Consider the following 14,026-nt stretch of genomic DNA (forward strand, 5'->3'; position numbering starts at 1 on the left):
TCTGAGAGGCTGTTGCAAGGCTTGGCACAGGGGAAGATACTAGTTTCAAATTACAGCTTCTCAAATAAAAGATTAGCATAAGAAAATTAGGATAGCTGGTCATTTTACAGATTCCATTTGCTATTCTTGCACTTGCTTCAAGCCTAATCAACTGTTACAGTTTTAATAGAATGAAAATCTCAGTAGTCAGCTTTTTCAAGGTTTTAGCAGGCAGTACTTTAAAGGGAAAAAACCCCAGCAAGATTTGCTATTTCTCCACCTTGAAAACTTTGAAGTGTATATATGCAGTTTCATGCAAAATGCAGATAACCTGTTAGATAACCTGAAGATTTGAATAAACAATCGTGGTACCTACCTGGTACTTCTACTGGTACTTTCACTTTTACCATTTGCCCTATTTAAGAGATCATAAAAATAGATACCTTCAGGCCACTTCTTCTGGCTTTTTCAGAGATACAGAAAAATTAATTTGACATTGTTAGCAAAGATATTTTACTTACTTTCTGACTCATCTTCTGTAAATGATGAGAAGATTACTATATTAAAAATAAAATTTAACAAGTTATCTGTGAATATATATTATATATCCACAGATAACTAGCTGTTATATATATATGGACATATATATATATGTCCACAATATAACTAGCTGAAATATGTATAAAATTAAAAACATGTATGTACTGTTTATTGCTTGGTCTTATTATTTAAAGGTAGGGGCTGATGGAAAACTGGAGAAGGACTTACAGCATGCAATGCTCAGTTACAACTAAATTGCACAAGCATGTCTTTAATAAAGGGGAACTTCATTTTTCTAATGAAATGTATTAAATTACAGAGCATTACATATATGATATATAAACCAGAATTGTATTTCAAATACTTGAAAGTCTCTTTACTGAGCAGCAGAAGGTACAGAGGGGCCTGGACCACATGTAGTTTTGAGACTCTCTCTTTAAAAATTGTTTTTTTAATGACAGTTTTTCTGAATTATTAGATATATTCAGAATATCTGAATTCTGCCTAATATCATTCATGTCCTGGCAGTTTATTTACCAGATAACAAGCAACTTTAAAACTAGTGAAGGAAGGAGAGGGAAGCTATCACTAACAAATGAGCAGTTTATGAATCGAGGATTGCAAAGAGCTTATTTAGGGCTCAGTACAGGCAACAGCACAATTTCTGTTTCATTGTTCTATTAAATTAATGCATGTATAGAAACTGTAATCAGATACATATTTCTGTGTTGTTCTGTTAAGCTTTGTAACTTAAATGAAAATGCTTGGGGCATATTTAGTATAGGAAAAGCCTTCTTGTGTAATAGCAGCAGCAAAGAAAAGATATAATTGCACTAGACAGTAGTGGAGGCAGGTCTCAAATAATGTTTTCAACTCATCAGGAAAACTTTTTTTTAGGGTATATTTTTTTCCCTGAAAAATACAGTAAATCCTTAAGTCTGCCAATACTTTCCCCAGTCAGTCATTGGCTCCTTTGTGGATTTCTGGAAATACAAATGCATATCCTTTAAGTGAGCACAAAGCATTTTGTTACATCATTCATAGCTGTAACTGTTAATGGTGGAAAAGTAAACAAATGCATTGCATTATAAAGACAAGAATTACACGCTGATTACTTGATTTGGATGCATCTTTTGAGACTAGTTTCATAGAAAAAGCACCTAGAGTGACAAGTTGAATCACAGACCTGTAAAATGGGGAATAAATAAATGAATTATTCAGAAAGACCAAGGAGAAACCTCAGGCATCTTCATAGTTCATTAATCCTGCACAAGCAAAAGTAGTAATCAAAGGACTGTATCCAGAAAATGAGTGTGCTTTTAATTCTAAAACGAAGGGACAACTTTGAGTTTAGCATCCTTATAATTGGGAGTTACATTAATTTAAAAAAGAGATTAGCAAAGGCATCCATCTTGTACAAAGAAAAAAGTAGTAGTGGAAATTTCAGCATAGAAACCTGTGATAAGGTTGCATGCTGGAGACTCTGGCTGGTGTTATAATTTACTTTTTCCTTTTATATTGCATCTTTATGGCCACTCCAAGGTGTCTTTCACTCTGCATATTACATTAACTCATAGTTCTCCAGGATATTCCTTTAGAGAAATTTTCTTCTTCGTGTCTAGAGTACAGAGTATTTTAATTCTGAATTTATGGTCAGGTATCTTGGTTTTGGTCTTGTATTACTTACCTGCTTGGTGCTATAATCTACTGACTGAATTATTTTAGTGACCTCAGTGCTAATCATACACACTGATGGATGCTGTGTTGTGAACCCACTCCAGAGATTTAAACTTGAGGTGGCATAGGAACATGAGTCCTTACCATGTCATTGGATTGGTAATTCAGATTTAGGAGTATGCTGTTTTATTTCTCTCCTCTAATTTCTAACTCTAGGTTTTTCAAGCACTTTTTAACATCCCCTTCAGCCTTCACATATCTTATTTCATAAGATCATTACTGTAGCACTTTGTGTGTCTCTGTGTGTGTGGATTTCTACAAAATGCTTCAGACAGGCAAGAAGCTTTAGGAGAAGGACTATTGAATGAGTGCAAATGAGCAGAATATTATAATCAAATTTAGATGTGGCATCTCCAGGATACATATGTTGCACATTGATGAAGTAATACAGCAAAGGCAACATGGCTTCCTGTAACAGAAAACATAATTAAAGCTCATTAGTTAAGCATTGAAACTCACTCTTAAAATTGGTTCTCATAACTAACGTTTTTACAACAGTATGCTGTAAACTCTTTTGAAGTAGACACCAAGTAAGGCTTTAATTTATTCCCTGGTGGCAGGACTCTTTTACCATATCTGCCTTCATTTTGCCATTCTCTCCCTCCAGCTATTCAAACCTCTCAACTATGCTGTACAGCACATCACTTTAAATAACTGATCCTGCTGCAGAAGGACTTGGAAGAGTGAAAAATAACACTGCTTTCAGTTGATGCACGGCAGGACTTCATAAAGAGACCTGCTGTACAGTAGAGAGTTCAATGCAGAGAGCAGGAAAAAGCAGCTTCATCCACCACTGGTACTAAAGCCATTCACAGTGAACCAGAGTCAGGTTTCGGATGAGTTTCAGTCTGAAACAGTACTATGACACTTGCCTTGCAAAGAATCAGAAGCAGCATCTCTTCCCATATAGCCTTAATTATACATGCTGTTTACTTTTACTTAAAAGGACTGTGGTTTTGATTCACAGTTAAAGTCAATAAATGCAACCTAAGCTGCTCTGGGATCTAATATTAGCCTTCACCACAGTTAAGTGTCAGTAAGAAAGAATTATGCTTGTTCCTCCCATAATTCAGTTCCTGTCATTTAAACAGTTGTGCAAACCAGTTGTGCAAAATTTTTTAGTTTAATGAAAGTATTCATGTTTGTATAGTTGTATTACTGATGCTTGAAAAAATATGGAAAGATAAAATTTATTAAGTTGTTGAATGTAGGTTTACAATTTTCAGCAGTACCTCCCAGAATATGCATTTATACTTGCATTTTTTAAAAAAAGCTGTACTGTTAAAACACTTTTGTCAGCAATTTGCTCTAACTGGGAGTGTCCAAGGACACAGGCAAAGCAGTATCTGTGGGCAGAAAAAGAAATGTCTTTTTCTGGATCAGCAGGAAAAAGCTGAAAAATAATTTATTAAATATCAAAACAAATTCTGAGCATTTGCTTTTAACTGCCATTCAGCCTTGAAATATGCTGCTTCTATTTCTATTTAAGCCTGGAAAGAGTTTCTGACCAAATGTTGGGGTTTTTCCTATTGGTACAATCTAGCTTGCCTAAATTATTTAATTTTCTTTTATAGGTCATTCTTATGCAAGAAGCTAAAAGTAATTAAATTTGCAGGATGAAAACATGGCACAGGCACTGCTGGTACCACCTGGACCTGAAAGCTTCCGCTATTTTACTAGAGATTCTCTCGCAGCTATTGAAAAGCGTTCTGCAGAAGAAAAAACTAAAAAGCCCAAGCAAGAACATACAGATGATGATGATGAAAATGGTCCAAAACCAAACAGTGACTTGGAGGCAGGAAAGACCCTGCCATTTATTTATGGTGACATACCTCCAGGAATGGTGTCTGAACCTTTGGAAGACCTGGACCCATATTATATCAATAAAAAAGTGAGTGAATTAAGTTTTGCACAAAATAGAATGGAACTTTATACATTAGAAAAGCTTAATCACAAAATATGATGGTTAGAACTATCAATTTGCTAAATATCCAGAACCATTCTTTTATTTAACAGAACTGATTTATGCTCTTCCATATTGTGACTGCTTAAGTTCTCTTGAGTTACTTGCTATTTACTTCATTGTAAGGAAGATGTGTCCTCCTTGGTCTTGCCTGAACTGGAGCACAGAGGGAATTTGTTATTTTACAATGTAATAGTAAGACTGGATATGACAAAATAGATGTTCTAAGCTTGGTTTTGCAATGGAAATAGTTGTAGATAGCATCCACTCAAGTTAGTGAAATAGAGGACTGTAACCATATTGTTTGTTTCTGTATAGCTATAGAACATATGCAAACATATATATGAAATGTTTTATCTCTATACATGTAGCATATAGAGATTCTGTAAATGTTGGCTCATATGAAACTACCACAATGCAAACAATTGCTTGAGGTGCTTGGGTTTTCTATGATAGATCTCTACTGCAGAGCTGTCAATTAGAAGTCTCCAGAGGACCACGGAAAACCTTTGAGGAAGGAATTGAAAAAATACATTTTTGGTGTTCTGAAGAGTTTTCATACAGAAAGACCAGAGCAAAGAGTTATGAAATAAAAGCAATGCATCTAAGTTACATGTGTGAATGCAGCATATGCAAACTCCTAATAGAGGTGCATTTTCCCTTCCAATTTGCACAACCATACACAGTCTTCCTTTTCACATGATCCCCAAATGAGGGACTCAGAGATAGAAAAGGTAGTTCAAACAGATCCATTCAAGTAAAAAGTTTGAATTTTTACAAGTCAGGATCTGCAGTAGAGTGTATGGGTTTTGGTCTTGTAGCAATGATGCTTACAATTGGAAGCGCACGGGTGTTATTTGAGTTAAGAGAAAGACAAGGAACAAAACAAGTATATTTCCACTGCTGGGATTAGTTGTAGTCTGTTTTAAAATCCTCCAGGGTCTGAAATAGTCCAACCTGGGAACAAGTAAAAGTACCTTAGGTCCTGCACTGATTAGAGAAAGTACAGGTGGCAGTTAGAGCCAGTTTTCCTCTATGCTCTTGTTTATTTCTGTGTGCTCCTTTAGCAGGATCAAGAGGTTCTCTCAGTTTCTGATAGACTGCAAAGTGTTGTGGGTGAGGAGAGTGAAGGAAGATGAACACCCCTAAATTAAAAAATGCAGAAGGTGTTTTATGGAGAAGTACTTGGGACTATCTTTTCCCATCTCTCTGAAACAGAAAGAACTGGACACAGTTGCTCCCTTGAGAGCTTGAAGTTTTCCAGGCTGTCATCAAGATAAGAAATTTGATCATGAGCCACTGTAAAAAAATCAAGGCATAAAATACTTTAAACTCCAAAGAAACTTTTTTTGCTACAAAAAAATCATGCAAATAATACTGTCACTTTTGTGGCTAAATTTGTGGTTGCCTTTGGTTTGTAAAACAGGTTTAAAAATTATGGCCTCATTAATGCAGAGGCCATAATGCAGAGAAAATAAAGCAGAATCTATATGTAACTGCAAAACCTAACAGTTGCCAAAGTTAAATAAACAATGCGGTAGATAATACAAGTATATACATTATTAAGGAAATGTAAAGAAATTAAAGTCCAAAGAAGTAGCATTGCCAAGGGTTACTTAAATTTATATGGTTTGGGTTATGACAACAGTTCCATGGAAATTCTTACAATATGTCAGCACTAAACCCTTTTCTTGACTAGCTGCAAAACTTCAGGAATAAAGTTGCATAAGTAAGTTCAGGGATAAAGTTGTCTGAACAAGTGAAGTTTCAGAAAGCCTGAGAAGTTCTGAAGTATAGTTTCTAACCTCCATTGATCAGAAAAAGCAGTCAGATTTTATGGAACAAAAGTAAAAGCTCACACTAACGATGGATTTATTAGTATCTGAGAACAATTAGTAAACTTCAGGATCTTTAGTAACAGGTGACATCTGTGTTTATATTACCTAGCAGTATAATTATGCTCAACAGAAAACAAATGGACATCTTAAATCATGGCCTAGAATTAGTCATCCCTCCTCTGGTATATAATAGAAACTACCCTTAATCATTGACTTGTCAGTGCAGAGGAAATCATATGTGAATTTAGTCTGTCTTCAGGCTCAGCTGCAGCAGTGACCTTGGGACAGGCAACATCTTTCTAGCATTTCCAGCTGGGTGAAGGACTCTAGGGCAGGGAGAAATGCCAAGGAGTGTGTGTCCCTTCTCTGCCACCCTCAGTGTTAGCTTGATGTTTTTCTGTGAGCCTGCTCACCAGCAACACTTCTTTACCTATTTTCTTTCCTGCCGTGGAGTGGTTTACTTTCCTTCCCTGAGATTACTGTCCAAGCAGGCAGTAAAGGCCACAGAGAGGGCAGAATTTTTCTGATCACAGCCAAGTTTTTACAGAGAATGGAAATCAACATGGAGAACAGTGATACTTTATAGCTCTACTGAGAGTGTAACAAAGATTCTATTATGGTAACATAAAGCAGAGCCATTACCATCGACGAAGAGCAAAAGGAATGCAGAATAGTTATGTCCTGAAGAAATTTCAAGCAGAACCAAAGATGCAAGTAAACCTCATTCATAGACAAATACACTTAGGCAACGACTGCCCACAGAAACAGAATAAACTGAACACAAACCATAGGTTTATTGTACCAGGTTTTAAAAGATAATCACTTGCTAAATTTTCTGCTCGCATATAGGGAAAGTAAGAGCACATTGTTAACAAGAAAACCAGAATTAATTTTTTTTTAGTTTTGTTGTCATAGGATGCCAAACCCTGGCATCTGTTTGTCTCACACTACTCAGAACTATGTTAGCTGGCAATAGTATTTAAAATAGAAAATTAAAGCAAATTTTTAAATTGTGAATGATTTGTAATGACAATTTCTCCTTATCACTATACATATGTGTGTATATAATTCTGTCAAGTATTTGTTCCAAATACAAACTGCCATTTAGAATTGTCCTTTTGCTACTTTGGTTTTGTTTGTGTTTGCTCACAAGGTGGAATACATTTGATAAATTTGAATCACTTTAATCAAAGACTTCATAAGAAATAAAATTGAAATATTTTAGTGGCAAAATAATGCATTTTGCTTTTATTGATAAACTGCTATTTTTTTTTGTAATTCCCACAAATTTTAATTAGATCATCATTTAGTTCACATGCTGGAAAAATTTGCAATTTGAGAATTGGCTGTGGAAAACTTACTCCATTGCATTAATGGGAATAAGTTATTTTTGTACCACAGGTAGCCATTAGAATGGAACTTGTACCTCTCAGGTGGCAAATAGAAATTTATAGTAAAAGGTGAAGATATATATGTAGCCAGCATTGTATTTTAATTTTGTATTTCTTTTTTTTCTTTTGCAGACTTTCATAGTATTGAATAAGGGAAAAGCAATTTTCCGATTCAGTGCCACATCTGCCTTGTATATTTTAACTCCTTTTAATCCCATCAGAAAAATTGCTATCAAGATTTTGGTACATTCATATCCTTTTTTCTTAATGTTGATTTAAGTGTTGCTTAAAAATACTTAATGAGTGAAATAATACTTTTCATGTGGATCTACAAATTGTGTCCATGGGAGTGAACTATGCTAAAAAAAGATATGTTGCTCACATTTAAAAAAGGAGCAATATCACATGTGAATTGCAGTATGATCTTCATCCCTGCCGAGAGAATTCTCTACTGAACCACCTAAATCTGTCAGAGTTTAAATATCAGGCTTTATATCTAAAAGGAGACCTGATCCCATACTGAGCCCTGCAGCTAAGGCCACATTAGCAACAAACCATTGCACTTGAACATATCTAAGGTCACACTTTTAGCAAGACCAGTAGTACTATTCATGAACTACACTCACTTAGCAAGGACAAAAGAGCATGGGTAAAGAGCAGCTTTTTCAGCATTGTGTTTTCAGCATTGGGATAGGTGTCCTATAAAAGATTTGGGATAAAGGAGAGTATTTTCAAATATGCTTCAATCATGTTCAAAGGAAAACTCAGGCCTAAACAACCAGCCTCTGACTAAAGATCTTTTAGAATGATCCATCTAGCTGTATTAAATGAGTACATTTGGGTAGTCATTTCATGATTTACAGAGTTAAAGATATGTTTAAACTTAATTTAAAACCTGCTATAATTACAAAAGTATTGCATTTTTTTAATGGAAATACACCATAATATGCCAGATGACATACCATTTAAAATACATAATTTTATGTGCAAAGCTTTGTTTTTAGGCTTTAATTAGAGTGTGATGTTATTTGCACACATTTGTAAGCACTTAATATTTTTAAGTTATTTCAGTGTTACAAAGCTGTTCTACTTTTTTGACTTATGTGCCTTAACTATAACCTACATTATTCAGCATGCTTATCATGTGCACTATTTTGACAAACTGTGTATTTATGACCATGAGTAACCCTCCAGACTGGACAAAGAATGTAGAGTAAGTTAAACATTTTTACCTCTTTATTTTTAGATCTTTGTTTTTGTGTGACTCCAAACAAGAAGCATTTATTAAGATGTGAATGCCAGAATGGGCTTGTCCAGAGTCAGGAAGAATCAGATTTCATGAGACCATCAATATCTTTCCCATTTCCTCCTGAACAACTTAAATATTTTAGGAGTAACACCATGTTTGCTAAAATTATGCCTGAGGAATATCTGAACTTCTGCTGTGCAGTAAAAACAGGAGGTCTTGTCCTTGGATATTCTGAGCTGTAAATCAGACAGGGAGCTACAGATGTGCATGTAAAATTGTGCATGTAAAATTGTTGCCATACCTTGCTTGAGTATCCATGATCTCATCACAGTGGGACTTTGATTGTGCCTTGCTGGTTTGACCTCATAAGTGCCTGCCACAAGAAGGACACACAATCCACAAACCGCAAGGAACTCAAACTGCTGAGGAAAGGGCCATACCTATGAAAGAGCAACAAAGAGCTGACCTAAATAAGGAATATTTCTCTTTCTTGTTCATGGTTATAAATGCATATTTATTCTCTAACAAAATACAGATACATGTTTTCCTCTGAAATACTGTAGAATCATAGAATGGTTTGGGTTGGAAGGGATCTTAGAGATCATACAGTTCCAAACCCTGGCATGCTGGGACATCTTCCACTAAGTCATGTTCCTCAAAGCCCTTTGTTTTAATTTGAAATACTACTAATGGAAAACCTGCTTCTAATCGCTTGTTGCTTCTTTTCCTCCTTTTCCCAAAGAGCCATTACTGGTTTTTATTTATTTATTTCTCTGCACTAATGAACCTTATACTGAACCCTGTTTAGAAACCACTGCCCTTAACCCATTCCCAGTCAACAGTGATGATGGCTTGTTAGAGTTGCAGAGAGTCTGAAAGGAGAGCTGTAGGGTCTGTAGGTAGAGCTCCTTTATTCTGGAAGTCCACAGAGATCCCTGTGGGTCTCAGGAAGTGCCTGCATTATGCTGGTTATAACCGACTATTCTATGTTGTTAAGTGAATAGCTGTTCCCACACCAGGTAAGCTGGTAATCATGCTCCCCATCTTTGAGAATAATAGTCTGGGCATGCTTTCTTATATTTGATGATTATTTAAGAAATAAACATGTAATACAGCATTAGTGTAGCTATTATCCAGAATTGATTTTTACAAAACTCTCTGATTTAGACATAAAAAAAATTCTTCAGTTTTTGTAACACTTAGACATCTACCTGATTTATGAATGCAAGCAAAGAGGCAACCCTGTGAGTGCCAAAGAATGTACATATAAATATCAAAGTCTGAAATGTTTCCATAAATACTAGAATCAGAAATTATTTGTAAGTACAATAACTGAGATTAAACCAACCTTTTAGAAAATGAGTAGCATATATATCATGTTCAAATTTCAACAAAGACTGAACAGCAACTACAATATTTAGGGCAAGTGAAGTTAATAATTTACTCCTTTCACTTCTAAGTACTTTTTCTTCTAAGTAATCTTTGCTAAAGAACGGCACTATCTGTAAGCATGCAAAAATCCATTATTCCTGCTCTGATGATTTTCAGGTACACTTTCACTGGAATTTATACCTTTGAATCACTTATCAAAATTCTTGCAAGGGGCTTCTGCTTAGAAGGTTTTACTTTTCTGCGAGATCCATGGAACTGGCTTGACTTCAGTGTCATTTTAATGGCGTAAGTGGTTCAAGAACTTTTTAAGCTTTTAGGGCATGAAATTAGTGGTAAATATTATTTTAATAAAGGTATTTACTTAAACATATTTAATTTTTGCAACCTTTGAAGCTTAGACACTGTATAACACATTTTAGTATTCATAAATCAAAGTAAAATACAGCAGAAACTGAAATGGAGTGTCAGCCATTAGCGTAATTACTGCTGAGGGACACTAATTTCATGGCCTACATTTTTCTGCTCACCAGAAATGAAGCCATCCCTTTGACTTCATGTTACCGTCCCATTACAAGCTAATTAGTTTAACTAGATGTTCAAATACAAATCAGTGAGTTTCACTCCAATGACATTTAAGCAAAATTGATGAAAACAATTATTAAAGTGAAATGTACTGAAGAGACAGGTAAATTCTGAAGTATGATTGCTAGTATTGCCACAGAGGTTTTGAAGACCCACATAATTAGTATAAGCTCTGCCTCAATTCTGAATAACTGTGATTTAATCCTACAGGTATGTAACAGAATTTGTAAACCTAGGCAATGTTTCAGCTCTTCGAACTTTCAGAGTATTGAGAGCTTTGAAAACTATTTCTGTAATTCCAGGTAAGAAGTAGTTGGTGTCAGGTGTTAGGCCCCTCGTATCTCCAACTGTTATTTGTGTGCTGTCATTGTGTTTGTGTGTGAACTCCCCTATTACAGATATGTGACAGAGTTTGTGGACCTGGGCAATGTCTCAGCGTTGAGAACATTCAGAGTTCTCCGAGCTTTGAAAACAATATCAGTCATTCCAGGTGAGAGCGAGGTTAAACACCGAGGCTGACTTTCGTTCCATTGAATTCACTTCCTGTGAGCATAAGTCTTGCTGTTTGCTGCTCATGTTGCCAAAAAAAAAAAAAAAAGAAATAAAAAGGCATGGATCATTAACTTAGTTTATGATTCTTTGCCTTTTCAGCATTAGCTTCTTTTATTTTGCAAAATCAGCCTTTGAGTTTAACAGAGTCTTGCATGAAACACAAAATATGAGGCCTATGGGTTATTTTGCTTTGTCTTTCTGCATTTTATTGTGACAAATTGTCTCTACATTACAAAAGCTTAGTGCTATGGCGTTCTTGGTTATGAAATTTTTCCTTTTTTTAACTACTTAAAAATTACCTTAGTCTTAAAAATAAACAATTAACAACAAAAGAAGATACCAAAAAGGAAAAAAATGATGCACAGGAAAATTTATCAAATGCAAACTATTTTTTCATTCTAAATTACCAGCAATTCTATCTCATGCTGCTTTGCACTGTCACGAAGTCATGTTTAGAATTAACTGGCAACTGAATCATTTGGAGTATATTTAATGCAGAGAAAAATTAGTAAATGCAATCAAATCTGTACCAGGAAAGCATGATTGATAAAGTTTCCTGCTTGAGAATATTATATATTCGATTTATTGGAACATATGTACATTGCATATTCATAAAAAGGAATCTTTTTCTTTCATTCATCTTCACAAGCTCTGAGGCTGCTCATGAAGCTTTACCTTTTAAGAAATAAAAAATATTTAAATGTCTGCATGGCCTCTTTAATTATATGGGAAGGGCAAAGATACTCTTTGATAATTCTATGTACCTTTTCTCTTTGCAGGTCTGAAGACAATTGTAGGAGCCCTGATTCAGTCTGTGAAGAAGCTCTCGGATGTGATGATCCTGACTGTGTTTTGTCTGAGTGTATTTGCACTGATAGGGCTGCAGCTGTTCATGGGCAACCTAAGGAATAAATGCCTGCAGTGGCCTCCAGACAATTCTACTTTTGAGATAAACATTATTTCCTACTTTAACAGCACAATGAATGAAAACGGTACTTTTGTTAACATGACAGTGAGCACGTTTAACTGGAAGGATTACATTGAAGATGAAAGTAAGAATATCTGATATAACTATTCTAATATATTTATGGCTAAAATGTGTAATTCTTTGTGACCAAGTAAAGAACATTGAGGGGTTTATATTTTTGACTTATGTAGAACTGCTTACAGTCACTGATTTACTGAGATCAAATACATACAATAAAAAATACAGCAACCAGGAAGGCTCCTAAACAAGCTATAAAGGGATCAATAGCTAGTTACTATGATTAAGCACAATTTATTTTTATTTTACTTTGTATTGCTTTCAGGTTTATTTGATCTATTCATATATGTTTCTAATGCTTTCTACACAGCTCATTTTTACATTTTGGAAGGACAAAGAGATGCCCTACTTTGTGGTAATAGCTCTGATGCAGGGTAAGACCCTTTCAAACATTCTGTGTTATGCTCTGTAGGAAAAGAAATAACATGAGATCTAGTTGCAACTCCATAATTAGCAGGGTTACAGAACTTACGGAGTTTTGTAGCTAAGTGAGAATTTCTTACTGAAGTCAAAATTTTTTACACTCTGGCTAAACAAAATAGCAATTAACAGACTTTTTTCTGCTTGATTGGAAAATGAAGTTGGTATTATTGATAAGATCAGAATTTTTTTAAAGTTTCCTTTGATGATTTGCTGATTGAAGAAAACAGGAGGAAACAAAAGTTAAAAGTGAGAAAGAGAACATGGAAAATATCAAGAAAGTACAGCAGTGACTTCACAGTTCACGACTGAATCTATTTTTCAAGACTAACTCTCTCACTTCTGGCAAATTCTGCCATTTACATGTGCCAAATATATGCCTAGAATTGTTAGCTGAACTTGGATGCCTGACTGGCAGCAGTGAAGAGGTTTACTAAAAATAAGCATATCAATATTATTGAGGGAAATCCCTAATACTACAATTGGATGTAGCTAACAATATTTTTTAATCTGTCTGTAACCTTAACAACATTTTAGCAATTATTTCTGCCAGGAAATAATTAATTTGGAATAAAGATTCTATTTGCAAAATGTAATTGAGGAGATTTTTTAATATTAAGGTAATTTCAACCCGTGAGTGGATGAAAAGGATATCTTTCATTTATTATGCTATTAGTTAAATTCTTGGGATTTTTTTTCTCAATTAATTTAATTGTAATATATGGATTTTCTGTTGTAAATAATGCATAGTCTTCAAAAAAATAATACGTATTTTCTAGAAGGGAATAAAAGTTTTGACTAAGTCCTCGTGTTTGATTTTCACATAGGCAATGCCCAGAAGGATATATATGTGTGAAAGCGGGCAGAAACCCCAATTATGGCTACACAAGTTTTGACACCTTCAGCTGGGCTTTTTTGTCCCTGTTTCGGCTAATGACTCAGGACTTCTGGGAAAACCTCTATCAGCTGGTAAGAAATTATTATGACATAAAGAGTAAATTGTTCGTGATGTCCAAAAGCACATAAATAGCTTGTCTTTGCATGAGCTGAAAAAGATAAGTTGCGGGATAATACATAAATATGCTTTCTACTCTCTAGACACTGCGTGCTGCTGGGAAGACATACATGATATTTTTTGTTCTGGTGATTTTTCTGGGCTCTTTCTATCTGATAAACCTGATCCTGGCTGTGGTGGCCATGGCCTATGAAGAACAGAACCAAGCAACAATGGAAGAAGCAGAGCAGAAGGAGGCAGAATTTCAGCAGATGCTGGAACAACTGAAGAAGCAGCAAGAAGAAGCTCAGGTAATAATAGAAATTGTACTTTCTGAACAACCT

General features: G+C 35.0%; 1 protein-coding gene across 4 annotated transcripts in view; it reads left to right on the top strand.

Moving 5' to 3' along the window:
- LOC132075781 (sodium channel protein type 2 subunit alpha-like) overlaps positions 1-14,026 on the top strand; it is a 67,413-nt gene that overhangs the window by 11,134 nt on the left and 42,253 nt on the right. For 2 of the 4 annotated variants that reach the window (XM_059476475.1, XM_059476477.1), the window contains exons 3-11: positions 3,831-4,147; positions 7,581-7,698; positions 8,571-8,661; positions 10,246-10,374; positions 10,882-10,973; positions 12,003-12,275; positions 12,579-12,642; positions 13,516-13,657; positions 13,787-13,993. In XM_059476475.1, the coding sequence (XP_059332458.1) occupies positions 3,881-4,147; positions 7,581-7,698; positions 8,571-8,661; positions 10,246-10,374; positions 10,882-10,973; positions 12,003-12,275; positions 12,579-12,642; positions 13,516-13,657; positions 13,787-13,993 (1,383 nt within the window). In that variant the 5' untranslated portion in view covers positions 3,831-3,880. Of the gene's footprint in view, positions 1-3,830; positions 4,148-7,580; positions 7,699-8,570; positions 8,662-10,245; positions 10,375-10,881; positions 10,974-11,069; positions 11,162-12,002; positions 12,276-12,578; positions 12,643-13,515; positions 13,658-13,786; positions 13,994-14,026 lie in introns of all 4 variants that reach the window. The other 2 variants (XM_059476474.1, XM_059476476.1) reach the window with 1 other exon arrangement.

This window comes from Ammospiza nelsoni, chromosome 7 (assembly GCF_027579445.1).
Source record: "Ammospiza nelsoni isolate bAmmNel1 chromosome 7, bAmmNel1.pri, whole genome shotgun sequence".
NCBI lineage: Eukaryota > Metazoa > Chordata > Aves > Passeriformes > Passerellidae > Ammospiza > Ammospiza nelsoni.